The 19,877-nt window shown below is 43.5% G+C and overlaps 1 protein-coding gene across 4 annotated transcripts in view; it reads right to left on the bottom strand.

Moving 5' to 3' along the window:
* The window catches only part of EIF4E2 (eukaryotic translation initiation factor 4E family member 2), a 48,165-nt gene extending 29,787 nt beyond the window's left edge, over positions 1–18,378 (bottom strand). For 2 of the 4 annotated variants that reach the window (XM_070753786.1, XM_070753787.1), the window contains exons 1-3: positions 17,898–18,002; positions 9,424–9,538; positions 6,313–6,447 (exon numbers count right to left, since the gene is read on the bottom strand). In XM_070753786.1, the coding sequence (XP_070609887.1) occupies positions 6,313–6,447; positions 9,424–9,538; positions 17,898–17,917 (270 nt within the window). In that variant the 5' untranslated portion in view covers positions 17,918–18,002. Of the gene's footprint in view, positions 1–6,312; positions 6,448–9,423; positions 9,539–17,897 lie in introns of all 4 variants that reach the window. The other 2 variants (XM_070753789.1, XM_070753788.1) reach the window with 2 other exon arrangements.
* Between the last annotated feature and the right edge of the window lie 1,499 nt (positions 18,379–19,877).

The following is a 19,877-nucleotide window of genomic DNA, read 5'->3' as shown; positions in this document are numbered from 1 at the left end:
ATATTTAAATGTTTCGAACTGCAAACAGAAATTTGTAGTTCAATTGTGGGTCGTTAAGTCGAGGACTACCTGTATTGGGTTCACTGTAGGGACAAATGATGCTTCTCTTCACTGTTGTCTTCAGCTAATGTGATGATTTAAAATAAATAAATCTAATCAGTTTAGATGGTCAGCAACAGAAAGAGAGAGAGAGAAAGAGAGACTTAGAGATGAAGCCAATGTACACAAGTCATATCATGAATAAAAGTTGCATACAAATCTAATAAGTTATTATTATTATTATTATAGACAAGATAATCAAAGAGGAAGTTTAATTATTATTTTATTTATCTTATTCTCTTCTATTCATTTTCTCTCTTCTCTTCTTTTCTACTTTCTATTCTATTCTATTCTAGTTCTAGTCTAATCTAGTCTATTTTCTATTCTATTCCATTCCACTCCACTCTATTCTATTCTATTCTACTTTGTTCTATTCTATTCTATTTTTCTTTTACTGGGTTTAAAGATTACATCAATTATGAAGGAACAGTGCAATCTCCTCCATAATTTGGGCTAGAAACAGTCCAAGGAAAAGAAACAAATCAACATCATAATTATCATCATTATACAATGCACATAAAACACTGGAAATTAATCAGCTGATAATTGCAGTCCCATTTTACAAGCTATCACAGAAAATCTGGCCGCATTAAACAACAATCTCAGTCAGACCAAAAGATAACAGATGCAGAATTCATCTGGTTTGGTAAGCATCGCCATCAATCTATAGTTAAGAATCTCCATAAAAAAAAAATCACAATATGGCTGAATCACAGAGCAAGTGGCTGAATAGTTTAGCTCCACAAAATTCTGGGTTTTGTAAGCATTTTCACAAGCTTCCTGGATGTGCCCTCTGGAATTGTCCATTGTTAATAAGTCAAAATTAAGGAAGGACTTCATGGACTCAATCTGTATAGTCTGGAGGACAGAAGGGAAAGGGGGAACATAATCGAAACATTTAAATATGTTAAAGGGTTAAATAAGGTTCAGGAGGGAAGTGTTTTTAATAGGAAAGTGAACACAAGAACAAGGGGACACAATCTGAGGTCAGTTGGAGGAAAGATCAGAAGCAACTTGAGAAAATATTATTTGACTGAAAGAGTAGTAGATGCTTAGAACAAACTTCCAGCAGACATGGTTGGTAAATCCACAGCAACTGAATTGGAACATGCCTGGAATAAACATAGATCCATCCTAAGATAAAATACAGGAAATAGTATAGGCAGACTAGATGGACCGTGAGGTCTTTTTTTCCTGTCAATCTTCTATGTTTCTAAAATATGGTACATGTAGTCCTTGACATCCAACCATTCACATAGCCACTTTTCCAAATTACAACTGCAGTGGGGAAAAAAGAGTGACTGATGACCATTCCTCGCACTTACAACAGCTGCAGCACGTATTTATGAAAAGTTCCCAGGATCACATGATCACCACTTGCAAACTTCCGTTGGCTGGCTTCCAACAAGCAAAGTCAATGGGGAGAAGCTGGGTTTGCTTAATGACCAATTCAATTCAATTTACTATTATGACAGTCATAGACCAAAACAAATAAAAACACTTAGTGAATGCACAATCAAAGGGTGTAGGATAAAATGATAAATAACAGATAAAATCCATTAAAAAATCCAGTCTGTCAATTATGCATTGTCAATACTACTAAAATTACAATCCATAAGCTGTGAGGACTATAGTCAGTTTGATACTATTAGGGAAAGGAATAAACAAGGTTGCCACATTTGTTGTATAAATTAGCTAAGGTGTATTAGGCACTTAAAAGCTGGCCACAAATGGACCAAATGATTCACTTAATGACTGCAGTGATTTGTTTAACAGTGGCAAAAAAAGGTTGCATAAATCAGGCACAATGGACTTCCTTGCTTGGTAACACAAATTTGTCTGAAGTGGTACGGAGTTTCCAACTCTGTTATTCCATTGTTTTGAATCCCAAACAATTCCCCAAAGAAGGAAAAATGGGAGAAATCTAAAGAGTCCAGCAGGTATATACACTGAGCTTTCTAAAATGAAGAGAAAAATGAAACGTTACTAGGATAGGGAAGGGACGTCATTCAAAACAAAACAAAACCCTATAAGATAAATCTCCAGAAATTGCAGAAACCCTCGTAAGGAAAGGTAATGCTCTAAAAAAAGGCTGAGGTTTGCAAGGGATCCCAAACCAATATAAAGGATTACTTTGGATACGCTCAGAATAAAAGACAGCATAGATCCACTACAAGGATAAAAAGGACAGAACTGCTTAAATCTTATCTTATGTCTGTCTTCTGTCAGAAAGGAAATGTGGTCCTTGTCCCTAGGGAAGAAGAGGTGAGCAGAAGTTATGGGGGTCTCCAACCTTGGCAACTTTAAAGACTTGTGAACATAGGGCAATGTCTCACATGCCCTCCCATATGACTCTGTGTGCCACCTGTGGCACGTGTGCAATAGGTTCACTATCACAGATATATCCTCTCCTCTCTCCTTTCCTCTCCTCACTAATAGCCTCTCCTCTCCTCTATACTCTCCTCTCCTCTATCCATCCTTTCCTCTCCTACATCCTCTCCTTGACTGTACACTCTCCCCTCCTATCTCCTCTCCTCTCCAATATCCTCTCCTGTACACTCTCTTCTCCTCTATCCATCCTTTCCTCTCCTACATCCTCTCATTGTCTGTATACTCTCCTCTACTGTCTCCTTTCCTCTCCTCTATCCTACCTCCTTTCCTCTCCAATATCCACTCCTGTATACTCTCCTCTCCTCTATCCTTTCCTCTCCTCTATCCTATCTCCTCTCCTCTCCAATATCTGCTCCTGTATACTCTCCTCTATCCTTTCCTCTTCTCTCCAATATCCTCTCCTGTATACTCTCCTCTATCCTTTCCTCTTCTCTCCAATATCCTCTCCTGTATACTCTCCTCTCCTCTATCCTTTCCTCTCCTCTATCCTATCTCCTCTCCTCTCCAATATCTGCTCCTGTATACTCTCCTCTATCCTTTCCTCTTCTCTCCAATATCCTCTCCTGTATACTCTCCTCTATCCTTTCCTCTTCTCTCCAATATCCTCTCCTGTATACTCTCCTCTATCCTTTCCTCTTCTCTCCAATATCCTCTCCTGTATACTCTCCTCTATCCTTTCCTCTTCTCTCCAATATCCTCTCCTGTATACACTCTTCTATCCTTTCCTCTCCTACATCCTCTCATTGCCTGTATACTCTCCTCTCCTGTCTCCTTTCCTCTCCTCTATCCTATCTCCTCTCCTCTCCAATATCTGCTCCTGTATACTCTCCTCTATCCTTTCCTCTTCTCTCCAATATCCTCTCCTGTATACTCTCCTCTATCCTTTCCTCTTCTCTCCAATATCCTCTCCTGTATACTCTCCTCTATCCTTTCCTCTTCTCTCCAATATCCTCTCCTGTATGCTCTCCTCTATCCTTTCCTCTTCTCTCCAATATCCTCTCCTGTATACTCTCCTCTATCCTTTCCTCTTCTCTCCAATATCCTCTCCTGTATACTCTCCTCTATCCTTTCCTCTTCTCTCCAATATCCTCTCCTGTATACTCTCCTCTATCCTTTCCTCTTCTCTCCAATATCCTCTCCTGTATACTCTCCTCTATCCTTTCCTCTTCTCTCCAATATCCTCTCCTGTATGCTCTCCTCTATCCTTTCCTCTTCTCTCCAATATCCTCTCCTGTATACTCTCCTCTATCCTTTCCTCTCCTACATCCTCTCATTGCCTGTATACTCTCCTCTCCTATCTCCTTTCCTCTCCTCTATCCTATCTCCTCTCCCATCCAATATCCGCTCCTGTATACTCTCCTCTCCTCTATCCTCTCCTCTCCAATATCCTCTCTACCTCTCCTCTCCTCTATCATCTCCTCTCTTATATCCTATCTCATATCCTCTCCTATCTCCTCTCCTATATCCTATCCCCGTGATGGCGAACCTATGGTACGCGTGCCACAGGTGGCATGCAAGCCATTGCCCTAGCTCAGCTCCAGCTGATTTTTGCTTGCACCGAGGCTCTGGGAGGTCGTTTTTGGCCTCCGGAGGACCTCCAGGGGGGACAGGGGGGGGGGCGTTTTCACCTTCTCCAGGAGCAAGAAAGCCTCTAGCACCTGGGGAAGGTGAAAAACAGGCCTACTGGGCCCATTGGAAGTTGGGAAATAGGGGAACAGGGGGGTGTCACACATGGGGGAGCAGGGCAATGTGTGGAGGATACGCATGTATGCGTAGGGGGGGAGCAGAAGCATTGGATTATGAGTGTGCCATACTCATACACATGGGCTATTGTATATATTTTCCTTCATTTGTGATTAAAAAGAGTGCTGCCAGGGTCTTCAGCAGATGTTGCAAGCATCTGCCGGCTTTTCCAGAGAGTCCTGCTGCCCTCTAGGGACCAAATCTTATTTCTGATTAAACCTTAGAAGGTTGCCAGAAAAAACTCCCAAACAGTAGTATTTAGGTAACCTTCTACTTATCTACCATCTAATATGACATTTCAGTGAACCAAACTGAGTTGGCAAGATTTGTTTCCCCCTCATCTTGCCTATTCAAACTCTCATCTCGCCTATAATACAAACTACAAACCTTTAATTACACCTCCGTTTAATCCGCAAGGCAAAGGGCTGCCTATAAATTAATTAAAGGAGTGGTACCGACAGGGCATACACGCCCTTGTGTCTCGCTGGAGGAAGGACATAGAACACGACAGAGATTACGTGGAAAAATAGGGAGCATAGAAGAAACATCTTTCTTTCTTGTGTGTAAATTTCATTGTGTTCAATAAACAATTGTTGAAGAAAAAAATGTGGTGCATTACTTTCTGGGCAACCCTCGCATCTATGGCTGGTATAGCATAACAGAGTTGGAGGGGACCTTGGAGGTCTTCTAGTCCAACCCTCTGCCTAGGCAGGAAACCCTGCACCACTTCAGACAAATGATTATCCAACATCTTCTTAAAAACTTCCACGGTTGGAGCATTCGCAACTTCTGGTGGCATGCCGTCCCACTGATCAACCATTCTAACCATCATGAAACTTCTCCTTAGTTCTAAGTTGCTTTGCTCCTTGTTTAGTTTCCACCCATTGCTTCTTGTTCTACCCTCAGGTGCTTTGGAGAATAGGTTTTTTTACTGTTTTTTTGTGGAAACTCCTCAAATACTGGAACACTGCTATCATGTCTCCCCTAGTCCTTCTCTTCATTAAACCAGATACAATGGTCCCTTGACTTTCGCGGGTCCAACTTTCGCGAAAAGACTATACCATGGGTTTTCAAAAAATATGAATAAAAAAATATTTGAACATTTGAAAGTCCAGCCGCCCGATGTACAATACTGTGCGTTTTAACTCTCCTCCCCCGCCCACCCCAGCCGCCCTGCTCCTTTAAATAAAAGCTCCGCTTCCGCCCCAGCCTCCCGATCCCTCCCCTTTAATTCTTGGAGCGTTGGCACACTCCACGTGAAGCCGAGCCTTACTGTTGCCCCCCGCCGCCGCCTCTTCTTCTCACTTGCCACCCGGTTGCGGGTTCTGGGGGTAAGTAGAACCAGGAATGGAGGATGGAGGGGGAGGAAGGAAGGAAGGAATGGAGGAAGGAGGGGGAGGAAGGAAGGAAGGGAGGAAGGAAGGAAGGGAGGGAAAGGAAGGGAGGAAGGAAGGAAGGAAGTAATGGGGGAAGGAAGGAAGGAATGGAGGAAGGAGGGGGAGGAAGGAAGGAAGGGAGGAAGGAAGAGAGGGAAAGGAAGGGAGGAAGGAAGGGAGGAAGGAAGGAATGGAGGAAGGAGGGGGAGGAAGGAAGGAAGGAATGGAGGAAGGAGGGGGAGGAAGGAAGGAATGGAGGAAGGAGGGGGAGGTAGGAAGAAAGGAAGGGAGGAAGGAATGGGGGAAGGAAGGGAGGAAGGAATGGGGGAAGGAAGGAATGGAGGAAGGAGGGGGAGGAAGGAAGGAAGGGAATGGAGGAAGGAAGGAAGGAATGGAGGAAAGAGGGGGAGGAAGGAAGGGAAGGAAGGAAGGGTCTCTACTTCGCGGAAATTTGACTTTTAGGGGCGGTCTTGGAACGTATCCCCCGCGAAAGTCAAGGGACCACTGTATACCCAATTCCACCACCACCCTTCTTCATATCCTCTTTGTTGCTCTTCTTTGCACCCTTTCTAGTGTCTCGACATCTTTTTTTACACTGTGGCAGCCAAAACAATCACAGTATCCCTTAATTTGTTTTTTTCTTAGTACAGCTCTCCCACCCATTCAAAGCTTCGTTGGAACCACGCGACCGAGATGCACTCACAGAGGCAAAGGTGCCGATTTGCTTGATGTTCTGTTCGTAACTCTGAGAGCTGGTGGGTCTCCCCGGTGTCCGCCTGGAGTACCAGAAGGTGTAGTTATACTGCAGAGGGTGCTCAGCCGGTCCTGGAACCGCAGCCTGCGGGTGAAATTCAAACACTCATTATTAATCCTGACGCCTTTCTCTAAAGAGACATTTGCACCATTAGCAACCTGCCTTATTTCCTGCTGGTTTAGCACAGTTTTAGCTTCATTTTCTTCCTGAAATTCCATCTCTCTTAATAGCTCGAAACAGACCATTTAGCCTGCCAGAAATTGACTGTGCTTCAAGCCGGAGATTAGCGACACCCGCTGCTTTGCTAGAGCTTCCCCAAATTGGCAGAGGGCCAGGAGGCTCCTGAGAGGTATTTGCCATTCCTTAAAAGCGGCTGGTTGCACATAGGCCAGTTCACGAACTTTGCTTACACGCCTTTATGTGCCTCTGGTCGCAGGAGAACAGCTCTTTAAATGAAAACAGCCTTGCAAGGCCATGAGGAATTTGTTTCCCCATCTTGGCATAAGGAAGCAGATGGAATTGAGTTAGAAACATAGAAGACTGACGGCAGAAAAGGACCTCATGGTCCATCTCGTTTGCCCTTATACTATTTCCTGTATTTTATCTTAGGATGGATAGATGTTTACGCCAGGCATGTTTAAATTCAGTTCCTGTGGATTTACCAACCATGTCTGCTGATAAAATAATATTTTCTCATGTTGCTTCTGATCTTTCCCCCAACTGACCTCAGATTGTGGCCCCTTGTTCTTGTGTTCACTTTCCTATTGAAAACACTTCCCTCCTGAACCTTATTTAACACTTTCACATATTTAAGAGTTGATCTGACAAATACCACAGAAGGTTTTTAAAGCAAACCACAGTTAGCAACTTGGCTTGGTTGTTTAGATTTCCTGAACGGGCAAAGCCAGAAGTGCAACTAATAAAGGAGGAATCAAAAATAGCAATACAGTGTTCCCTCGATTTTCGCGGGTTCAAACTTCGCGGAAAGTCTATACCACGGTTTTTCAAAAATATTAATTAAAAAAGACTTTGCGGGGGTTTTCCCTATACCACGGTTTTTCCCACCGGATGACGTCATATGTCATCACCAAACTTTCGTCTGCCTTTAATAAATATTTTTTTTAATAAACTTTAATAAATAAACATGGTGAGTAATAATCTGAATGGTTGCTAAGGGAATGGAAAATTACAATTTAGGGGTTTAAAGTGTTAAGGGAAGGCTTGTGATACTGTTCATAGCCAAAAATAGTATATTTACTTCCGCATCGCTACTTTGCGAAAATTCAACTTTCGCGGGCAGTCTCGGAACGCATTCCCCGCGAAAAACGAGGGAACACTGTAATACTAGGACTTAAAATGTATATATTGCTCCATGGTGCATTACAGTCAGTAATGGGTTGCAGCAAAATCTCACAAGGGGACAGTCTTGCGTGCGAGATTTTGGCGATTTTGTGCATGCGTGGAAACAAAGAAATCGCCGAAAACAAGTGAAATCTCATGCACAAGAGCATCCTTGCATGAGATTTCACTTGCTGCGCATGCGCAGAAACTGAATCTTGCGCTGCCGGGTGCACGTCCACAACAGTCCAGAAGAGTGGACTGGCAGCGGCCAGAAGGGGAACCCCTGCCTGTTTACAGCCCTCTCTAAGTGGTTTACAGAACCAGCCCCCAACAATCTGGATCCTCCTTTTACCCACTTTGGAAGGATGGAAGGCTGAGTTAACCTTGAGCTGGTCAGGACTGAACTTAGAAGACAGAGACTAGAAGAACAGAGCAGGAGAGGCCAACCCGCTGTTTAGGCAGGAAACCCTACACCACTTGTGGCAGTGAACAGAGTTAGTTTGCAATAGCAACAGCACTTAGACTTATACAGTGTTCCCTCGATTTTCATGGGTTCGAACTTCGCGAAAAGTCTATACCATGGTTTTTCAAAAGAAATTAATTTAATTTAAAGTTTTCCCCCCTATACCATGGTTTTTCCCGCCCGATGACGTCATATGTCATCGCCAAACTTTTGTCCGCCTTTAATAAATATTTTTTTTAATAAACTTTAATAAATAAACATGGTGAGTAATAATCTAAATGGTTGCATTAGAGCCTCGGTGGTGCAGTGGTTAGAGTGCAGTACTGCAAGTTACTTCTGCTGATCACCGGCTGCCAGCAGTTTGGCAGATCGAATCTCAGCAGGCTCTAGGTTGACTCAGCCTTCCACCCTTCCAAAGTCAGTAAAATGAGGACCCAGATTGTTGGGGTCAATAGGCTTACTCTCTGTAAACCGCTTAGAGAGGGCTGTAAGGCACTGTGAAGCAGTATACAGTAGTACCTCTAGATACGAGCTGCTCCACATGCGAGTATTCCAAGTTACGAGCCACGAGGGGAGAGAAATTTCTTTTCGAGACCCAAGCTCAAATTCGGGATACGAGCCGAGCGTCCACTAGGTGGCGCTAGAATCCTTGCTTCTGGTTATCTCGGAGGGGAAAAACAAAGTCTAAAGCCATTTGTTCCAGATACGAGTTGTTCGACATACGAGCTCCGTTCTGGAACGAATTAAACTCGTATCTAGAGGTACTACTGTATAAGTCTAAATGCTATTGCTATTGCTATCACATGTGTGTCCTTTGGGCACCTGAGCAAAAAAAGAATTCACCATCACTGTGCTAGTCATTCCCAACTCTAGGGGGCGGTGCTCATCTCAGTTTCTAAGCCGAAGAGGCAGCACTATCTAATGACGACTCCGTGGTCATGTGGCTGGCATGACTAAACACCAAAGGCGCATAGAATGCTGTTACTTTCCCACCAAAGGGGATCCTTATTTTTCTACTTGCATTTTCTACATGCTTTCAAGCCGCTAGAAGCTGGCACAAGTCACAGGAGCTCACTCCGTGTCGCAGCACTAGGGATTCGAACAGCTGAACTGTCGACCTTTCTGATCAACAAGCTCAGTCATCTTAGCCACTGACCACCGTGTGTAAGAAGGGACCATCTTCTGAGTATTTCACTCTGAGAACCGCTCGAGCGGGGTACCTTGATCTAGTCTCCAGAGAAAAGACAGGAACGTACCTTCCTCTTAGTGCTGTTTTGGGGTTTGTCTTTATCGTTTTTTTCCTTCTCACCATCTTTCTGTGTGCTGTTCTCTTCATTCTGCTCATGATCGCCACTGTCGTCATCCTTCAAACTAGCAAAAAAGAAAAGAAAGGGAGAAAAAAAAAAGATAGCTTCTCCTTTGAGATTGAAAAAAAAAAAAAAGCCTGCGTGATTGAGTTCAGAGTAGGGATGGTTGGATAAGTTACAGGAAGTATAATACCCAGTGTCACTTGTTTGGCTAAAAAAAATGTGTTCCGCCAAAAAATAATAAATAAATAAAATAAATAAAAAAGACCTGGCTTTTCCAGCAGGCCTGGGGCTGTTGATCTGATGATGATAATAACCATCGAGATCTGGCCATATATGATATGCATGAGTTTTATTGTTCTATTTTAATTGTTTTTAAACTGTTTTTATAGGTTTTCTTAGTATTTTGGATGTTTTTTTAAGTTATGAATCACCCAGAGTCCCTTGGGCGTGGGTGACATAAAAATTGAATGAATGAATGAATGAATGAATGAAGGCAGGAAGGAAGGAAGGAAGGAAGGAAGGAAGGAAGGAAGGAACCAACCAACCAACCAACCAACCAACCAACCAACCAACCAACCAACCAACCAACCAACCAACCAACCAACCAACCAACATACAAACTTTACCTAATGGCCTTACATATTAAAAAAAACCCAACAGGATTCCTGAGTTGCTTTAGAGCAGGGGTCTCCAGCCTGCAACAGGAGATCTCTAACAGTTACTAGGTTGGCATTTTGTTCAAAGCATCTAGTGTTTGCACATTGTTTTTCCGCAAACTAACCAAGTGCTAATCCTTTGGTTGTGACAGGGATTGTCTGACCGGTTTGTCACTCAAGTCTCACCTCACACGCTGAGGAAAAAGGACTGGCCCAAAGCCACCCAGGAGGCTTTCATGCCTAAGGCAAGGTTAGAACTCGCAGCTTTGTGGTTTCTAGTCTGGTGACTTAATCCCTGGGACAAACTGGCTCTCAAATATAAAGCTCTACAAAACCTTATTGTATATGTTCTACCTACTTAGCTTGCCTAATTTATGAAGAAAAAGAAGAAGAAAAGATTATTTTAAGATGGGTCAAAGGGTTAAATAAGGTTCATAGAAACATAGAAGACTGACGGCAGAAAAAGACCTCATGGTCCATCTAGTCTGCCCTTATACTATTTTCTGTATTTTATCTTAGGATGGATATATGTTTATCCCAGGCATGTTTAAATTCAGTTACTGTGGATTTACCAACCACGTCTGCTGGAAGTTTGTTCCAAGGATCTACTACTCTTTCAGTAAAATAATATTTTCTCATGTTGCTTTTGATCTTTTCCCCAACTAACTTCAGATTGTGTCCCCTTGTTCTTGTGTTCACTTTCCTATTAAAAACACTTCCCTCCTGAACCTTATTTAACCCTTTAACATATTTAAATGTTTAGATCATGTCCCCCCTTTTCCTTGTGTCCTCCAGACTAGACAGATTGAGTTTTATTTTATTTTTATTTATTATTAGAGTTGAAAGGGACCTTACAGGTCATCGAGTCCAACCCCCTGCCGGAGCAGGAAATCCTACATCACCCCAGCCAAATGGCAGTCCAATCTCCTCTTTAAAGTGTCCAAAGTTGGGGAGTCCACAGCCTCCGCTGGCAGGCCGTTGCTGAATTGCTTGACTGACCACCTGAAGCAGAGTGTGGTTTCTGTAAAAAGTGTGGCACTGTGGACATGATCTCCGCAGCCCGACAACTCCAAGAGAAGTGTCAAGAGCAGAATCGTGAATTGTACGACACCTTCGCAGATGTCACTAAGGCATTTGACACCGTCAGTCGTGAAGGCCTGTGGCGCATCCTGTCAAAATTTAGGTGCCCTGATAAATTCACCCTGATCAATCTCATGACGGTAGGATGGCCCGTGTGCTGAACAATGGAGAAGCTTCAGAGGGCTTTTCCGTCACAAACGGCGTCAAGCAAGGGTGCATGTTAGCACCGACCTTGTTCAGCATAATGTTTTCAGCCATGCTGTCAGATGCCTTCTGGAACAATTCCTCGGGAGTTAGCCTGAGATACAGGATTTATGAGAAACCGATCAAACTGTGAAGACTCCAGGCTGTCACCAAGATAAAGGAGACTGGGCTACCTGACCTCCTCTTTGCTGACGGCTGTGCCCTGTATGCTGGATCAGAGCAGGAAATGCAAACCAGTGTGGATAATTTTGCAGCAACATGCGACAACTTTGGTCTCCTTATCAACATAAAGAAGACCGAAGTGATGCACCAGCCAGCAATGAAAGCCAAATACCCACCATCATATTAAAGAGTTCATGAAGTCTTTCCTGATACGTTTTACGCTTAAGACCTTCCACCATTCTTGTAGCCCGTCTTTGGACCCCTTCAATTTTGTCAATATCTTTTTGTAGGTGAGGTCTCCAGAACTGAACACAGTACTCCAAATGTGGTCTCACCAGCGCTCTATATAAGGGGATCACAATCTCCCTCTTCCTGCTTGTTATACCTCTAGCTATGCAGCCAAGCATCCTACTTGCTTTTCCTACCGCCCGACCACACTGCTCACCCATTTTGAGACTGTCAGAAATCACCACCCCTAAATCCTTCTCTTCTGAAGTTTTTGCTAACACAGAACTGCCAATGCAATACTGATTGAGGATTCCTTTTCCCCAAGTGCATTATTTTACATTTGGAAACATTAAACTGCAGTTTCCATTGCTTTGACCATTTATCTAGTAAAGCTAAATCATTTACCATATTACAGGCCCCCTCCAGGAATATCAACCCTATTGCACACTTTAGAGTCATCGGCAAATAGGCAAACCTTCCCTACCAAACCTTCCCCTATGTCACTCACACTTCAGGAGGGAAGTGTTTTTAATAAGAGAGTGAACACAAGAACAAGGGGACACAATCTGAAGTTAGTTGGGGGAAAGATCAAAAGCAACATGAGAAAATATTATTTTACTGAAAGAGTAGTAGATACTTGGAACAAACTTCCAGCAGACGTGGTTGGTAAATCCACAGTAACTGAATTTAAAGATGCCTGGGATAAACATATATCCATCCTAAGATAAAATACAAAAAATAGTATAAGGGCAAACTAGATGGATCATGAGGTCTTTTTCTGTCGTCAGTCTTCTATGTTTCTATGAGTTTTACATTCCTTTGTCTGTCTTCTTTGGGGATATTTTATGTTAAAAATGACAGAACTGTCTGTATATTATAAAAACAAAAACTAAAGAGCATCATCAACAGCTCCAAGTCCCCAATATAATCAGCTAAATATGAATCAACAATGTGCAGCGGCAGCCAAAACAGCCAATGCAATCCTAAAATGCATTAATAGAGGGATACAATCTAGGACTAGGGAGGTACTATTACCACCCTATGAAGCCTTAGTTATACCATACCTGGAGTACTGCATCCAGTTTTGGTCACACTACAAAAACGAGAGACTCCAGAGAAAGTGCAGAGGAGAGCAAACAGGATGATTAGGGGACTGGAGACTAAAACATAGGAAGAGCGGTTGCAGGAACTGGGCATGGCTAGTCTAGTGAAGAAAAGGACCAGGGGAGACCTGAGAGCAGTCTTCCAATATTTGAAGGGCTGCCACAGAGAGGAGGGGGCCAGGCTATTTTCCAAGGCATCAGAAAGTCAGAGAAAGAATAATGGCTGGAAAGTGATCAAGGAGAGATTCAACTTGGAAATAAGGAGAAACTTTCTGACGGTGAGAACGATCAACCAGCTTGCCTGCCGAGGTTGTGAGAGCTCCAACACTTGAGACCTTCAAGAGGAAACCGGACTGCCATGTGTCTGAAATGGTGTAGGGACTCCAGCTTGAGCAAAGGGTTGGACTAGATGACCTGCAAGGTCCCTTCCAACTCTATCAATCTGTAATATTTAAGACCATGCTTGATTCCATCTCATTCCCATCAGCAAGTCCGCAGAGACAATAGGCACACTAGTCCAACACAGCCGGAGGAGGTCAAAATGGGAAATTTAACATTAAAGAAATATCTACTTTAAAGCAGAGGTCTCCAACTTTGACCGCTTTAAACCTGGTGGACCTTAACTCCCAGAATTCCACAGCCAAAAAATAGGATACTTTGCCAGGCAGAAAAAAACCTTCCCTCAGTCTTAAGTCAATTATTAGTAATCTAAAGGACTATATAAAGTAGTAGAACAACACCTGCAAAGAATAGTTGGCTTCATTATTAGGTAGAAGTAGTAGTTTCAATAGGCATAGCTATAAAAATCTCTCCTTGATGCACAATAGTTATTAAGAAGAAAAGGTTTCTTGGCCTCTGTTATGCTTTAAGGAAGAAAGGAGCTGTGTTATTACATAAATACAGTAAATTGTCTGACCATTTCTCACTTTAAAGCAGTGGTTCTCAACCTGGGGGTCGGGACCCCTTTGGGGGTCGGACGACCATTTCACAGGGGTCGCCTAAGAAGACCGTGGGGAAAGACAATTTTCCCACAGTGTTAGGAACGAAAGCTTCTATTCTGGCGTCTTTGCAATCGGACCAATCAGGTGTTTAGAGTGGGGGTGTCCCTCTGACCTTCCTGCCAATCAGCTTAAAGCTCTGTTGGGAGAATTGACACTAGACTTATGGTTGGGGGTCACCACGACACGAGGAACTCTATTAAGGGGTCACAGCATTAGAAAGGTTGAGAACCACTGCTTTAAAGCCTTGAGATCTTTTGCATCCCCTGACACAGGTGGTCCTTGACTTACAACTGTTCACTTAGTGACCATGTGAAGTTACAACAGCACCCAAGAAAGTGACTTATGGCCATTTTTTCCCACACTTACGACCATTGTAGCATCCACGGGGTCATGCAATCTACATTTGGATGCTCAACAACTGATTCACATTTATGACAGTTGCAGTCTCCTGGGGTCACGTGATCCCCTTTTACAACCTTCTGACAAGCAAAGTCAATGGGAAGCCAGAATAACCAGGTTACTAATTTAAAAACTACAGTGATTTGTTCAGCAAATGGGGCAAGAGAAGTTGTAAAAGCACTTAAGATGCCCACTTAACAAATTTCTCACTTAGCAACATAAATTTTGGGCTTTATTTATTTATTTATTTATTCATTCATTCATTCATTCATTCTATTTTTTTTATGCTGTCCTTCTCCTTAGACTCAGGGCGGCTTACAACATGTTTGCAATAGCACTTTTTAACAGAGCCAGCCTATTGCCCCCATAATCCGGGTTCTCATTTTACCCACCTCGGAAGGATGGAAGGCTGAGTCAACCTTGAGCCGGTGATGAGATTTGAACCACTGACTTGCAGATCTAGCAGTCAGCTTTAGTGGCCTGCAGTTCTGCACTCTACCCACTGCGCCACCTCGGCTCATTTGTGGTTGTAAGTTGAGGACTACCTGTACTTGGTCCTCAACTGACCTCTAAAAGGCCAGGACTTTTCGTTTGCTTAGAAAGGCGACCACCAGGAAACAGCAGAGCTGTCCCAAAAGTATTTTTTCAAAAGGCAACTGGACTATGTTTTTCCTCCAGGAAGTACAGTAGTAGTAAACTTTTCCAGTGACCAACACTGGATCGTCTGTTAAGCAGAACAGGATATTTGTGGACTTGCTGATGGGAATGAGATGAAATCAAGCAGGGCCTTAAATATTACAAATTACAGATTACTGGACCTGGAAGGGACCTTGTAAGTCATCTATTCCAACCCCCTGGGGGCTCAAGCAGGAGACCCTACACCTTTTCAAACAGATGCCAGTTTCTTCTTGAAGATCTCAAGTGTTGGAGCTCTGCAACATCTGCAGGCAACTTCTGTTCCACTGGTTGATCGCTCTCACCGTCAGAAAGTTCTTCCTTATTTCCAGGTTGAATCTCTCCTTGGTCAGCTTCCACCCGTTATTCCTTGTCTGGCATTCTGGTGCCTTGGAAAATATCCTGACCCCTCCTCTCTGTGATAGCCCCTCAAGTATTGGAAGATTGCTCTCGTGTCTCCCTGGTCCTTCTCTTTGCCAGACTAGCCATGCCCAATTCCTGCAACCACTCTTTGTATGTTATAGTTTCCAGTCTCCTCATCATCCTGGTTGCTCTCTTCTGCACTTTCTCTATAGTTTCAATGTCTTTCTTGTAGTGTGGTGACCAATTTCCTGGTGCTCTCCCTTCTGAGGATTCATTGTCATTGGTTTAGAGAATTCGACGAAACAATGTCGTCTAGCGGGGCCCAGGGGAAGAGCCTTCTCTATGGTGGCCCCAACCCTCTGGAACCAACTCCCTCCGGAGATCAGAACTGCCTCCACCCTCCTTGCCTTTCGCAAACTTCTCAAAACCCATCTCTGCCGTCAGGCATGAGGAAATTGATTCCCCCGGACCGTTTCATTTTATGTATGGTTTGTTTGGGATGCATGGCTGTTTTTATAATAAGGGTTTTAAACTGTCCTTTTTTAACCATTAGATTTGTACTATGTATTGTTGTCATAAGCCGCTCTGAGTCTCCGGAGAGGGGCGGCATACAAATCTAATAAATAATAATAATAATAATAATAATAATAATAATAATAATAATAATAATTATTATTATTATTATTATTATTATTATTATTCACTCCCAGAAGAGGTCGTGACAGCTATCAGCCTGGATAGCTTCAAAGCATGATTAGACAGATTCAGGGATGCCAAGTGTATCGGTGGTTATTGAAACAGATGTCCAAGTGCCACCTCTATGTTGGTTGAGGCAGGCAGGATTCCCTTGGGTACCATTTGTTGGGGGTCAAAGAAAAGGGAGAGTTTTGCATTTCCGCTCAAGATCCCCATGAACAATTGGTGGGCCACTGTATGACACAGAACGGTGGACTTGATGGGTTTTGGCCCGATTCAGCATGGCTCTTCTTATGTTCTTATGGTTCCTGGGGAGGAGGGGCTATGATTTGACCTCAGTACAGATTAAGTCCTCAACTAACATCAGTTTGCCTTATGACCAACATGACCACGACACTGGGGATAAAAAGGTGACTTATGACCATTTCTCTACAGTTATAATCTTTGCAGCATCCCCGTGGTCATGTGATCAGAATCTAGGCACTCAGCGACTGGTTTGTGCTTTTCACCCGTGGTTGTTTATTTATTTATTTATTTATTTTATTTATTTATTCAACTTGTATGCCGGAGTCTGGCTCACAACCAAAAGAAAAAAGAAAAGGAAGAAATATACAGTGTAATATTGTAGTCAGGCGATTGGAAAAGCAAGTAGAATGCTTGGCTGCATAGCTAGAGGTATAACAAGCAGGAAGAGGGCGATTGTGATCCCGCTGGATAGAGCGCTGGTGAGACCACATTTGGAATACTGTGTCCTGTTCTGGAGACCTCCCCCTCAAAAAGATATTGATCAAATTGAACAGGTCCAAAGATGGGCTACAAAAATGGTGGAAGGTCTTAAGCATAAAACTTATCAGGAAAGACTTAATGAACTCAATCTGTCTAGTCTGGAGGACAGAAGGGAAAGGGGGGACATGATCGAAACATTTAAATATGTTAAAGGGTTAAATAAGGTTCAGGAGGGAAGTGTTTTTAATAGTGAACACAAGAACAAGTGAACACAAGAACAAGGGGACACAATCTGAGGCTAGTTGGGGGAAAGATCAGAAGCAACTTGAGAAAATATTATTTGACTGAAAGAGTAGTAGATTCTTGGAACAAACTTCCAGCAGAGGTGGTTGATAAATCCACAGTAACTGAATTTAAACATGCCTGGGATAAACATACTGTATATCCATCCTAAGATAAAATACAGGAAGTAGTACAAGGGCAGACTAGATGGACCAGGAGGTCTTTTTCTGCCGTCAATCTTCTATGTTTCTATGTTTCTAAATTAAAATCTCTATCAGAACAATTTAAAAACGATTTAAAACCAACAGTTAAAAACCATGCATGCCATTTGTGGCCATATTGATGACCCATGTTTCGTGTGACCTGCTGATAAGCCAAGTCAAAGGAGAAGTGAGATCCCCTTCACAACCCGGATTGCTATCTTATCAACTTGCGGTGATTTGCTTAACGACCGTGTCAAGAAAGGAAGGTCGTAACATGAGGCAAGGCTCACTTGGCAAATGACTCCTTTCCCCACAGAAATGTGGGGCTCTGTGGTGGACGTAAGTCGAGTACTACCTGTATCTTCCCCCCCCCCCTCCTTCACACACATACACACACACATTTCGGAAATAGCTACTTTGACATTCCTGCCGGCTTTAGGCAATGAGGACTAGCCTGTCAGGGGCTCCACCGGTGGTGAAGCGAAACCTTCAATTTTCCCTCCCCTCTCACCCGCTTTGGGAACCAACTGCGCACGCGCCGCGGTGGTCGTCCGCCCCCACCCACCGCCCGATCGGGAGGCCGACGCGAAGCTCTCCCCCGCGGCCCTGTCTCGCAACGCCGCGGGGTCCCGACTCACTCACGCGTCAAATTTGTTGTTCATCCTCCTCGCTCCGTCACTCGAAGCCGCTTCGTTTCCCCTCAGCCGCACGATTTCCGTTCAGCGGCCTGAGCTCTCTTCCGTTCGCCAGTCTTTCCCCCGCCTCACTTCCGGCCGCGGCGGAACCTTTGTCCTATAGGCGGCGGGTTCTGGCCGGCCTTGAAGAAGTGGTAGCACACACGGCCGCTGGCAAGAGACTTTCTTGATGGCGGCACTCTATGGTGGTCTCGTCATCCCTGTGGCTGTGAAGTCTCATAGAGCAAGAGAAAGGTGTCGTCTCCGTTGAGCAGATAGGCTGTTTCCGGGGCCGCGTGTTTTTAAAAAGCTGCCGCCCCCGGTAGAAATCATGCGAAAAATGCGCAACTCTCTAATAGCAGTTTTTGCGTTACGTGGGAAGGGCTGCGTGCGAACCTAAAGGCTAAGTATGCCTTGAGAAGTTGCGGATAACGCTGCAGGCTTCCCCCAAAAGAGACTGGACCAGGGGTAGGCAATGTTGGCTCTTCTATGAATTGTGGACTTCAACTCCCAGAATTCCTGAGCCAATCATGCTAGCTCAGGAATTCTGGGAGTTGAAGTCCACATGTCATAGAAGAGCCAACTTTGCCTACCCATGGACTGGATGGTCAAGTTGTCTGAAATGGTACGATAGGATCTCCTGTTCGAGCAGGGGGTTAGACTAGATGACCTCCGAGATCCCATCGAATGCTGTGATTCTTTCTGTGCCAACTCAGGAAGCTCAAACTGCCCAAGGAGCTGCTGATACAGTTCTACAGAGGAATCATTGAGTCCATCATCTGCACCTCCATCACTGTCTGGTTCGGTTCTGAAACCCAACAAGACCAACACAGATTTCAGAGGAGACTCAGAACTGCAGAAGAAAAAACAATTGCTGCCAACCTGCCTTCTATTGAGGACCTGTAGACTGAACCAGTCAAAAAGAGGGCAGGGAAAATATTTACGGACCCCTCGCATCTTGGACATAAACTGTTTCCATTCCGACCCTCAAAACGTCACTAGAGAGCACTGCACACTAAGACAACTAAACACAAGGACAGTTTTTTCCAATCACTCTGCTAAAGAAATTATTCCCTCAACACTGTCAAACTATTTACTCAGTCTGCACTACTATTACTACGTACTAGCTTTTTCCCATCATTCCTATCACCCATTTCCTCCCACTTACGACTGTATGACTGTAACTTGTTGCTTGTATCCTTAAGATTTTTATTAATATTGATTTTTCCTCATTGCTTATTTGACCCCTATGATAATCATTAAGTGTTGTACCTCATGATTCTGTATATTTTCTTTTATGTACACCGAGAGCATCTGCACAAAAGACAAATTCCTTGTGTGTCCAATCACACTTGGCCAATAAAGAATTCTATTCTATTCTATATTCTATTCTATTCTACTCTATTCTAAGTTAGGTTAGGATGCCTGGCCTCTCCTCGCCTCAAAGAGATACAATTTCTCTATCTATTTACTATTACTGAATATCCAACATGCCTGGGATAAACATGTATCCATCCTAAGATAAAATACAGGAAATAGTATAAGACCAGACTAGATGGATCATGAGGTCTTTTTCTGCCGTCAGTCTTCTATGTTTCTATACCCAGAGCCCAGAAGGGGGAAAAAAGAAAAAAAAACCAGTACTGCGCACCTGACCAAAATGTTTCTACCGGTTCTGTATACCTGACCGTACCCATAGGAGTCCATCACTGCTCCTAATACAGTGGTCCCTCTACTTAAGAACTTAATTCGTTCCGTGACCAGGTTCTTAAGTACAAAATTTTGTAAGTAGAAGCAATTTTTCCCCTAGGAATCAATGTAAAAGCAAATAATGGGTGCAAATCCATTAGGAAAGAAATAAAAGATTAGAATTTGGGCAGGAGGAGGAGGAAGAAGAAGAGGAGGACAGTCGCTGCCCAGAGCAAAGGGAGTGTTTCTTTTCTCTGGG

This window comes from Erythrolamprus reginae, chromosome 5 (assembly GCF_031021105.1).
Source record: "Erythrolamprus reginae isolate rEryReg1 chromosome 5, rEryReg1.hap1, whole genome shotgun sequence".
Taxonomy (NCBI): Eukaryota; Metazoa; Chordata; class Lepidosauria; order Squamata; family Dipsadidae; genus Erythrolamprus; species Erythrolamprus reginae.
The sequence above is the reverse complement of the archived record's forward strand: the minus strand, read 5'-3'. Positions and strand labels throughout refer to the sequence as shown.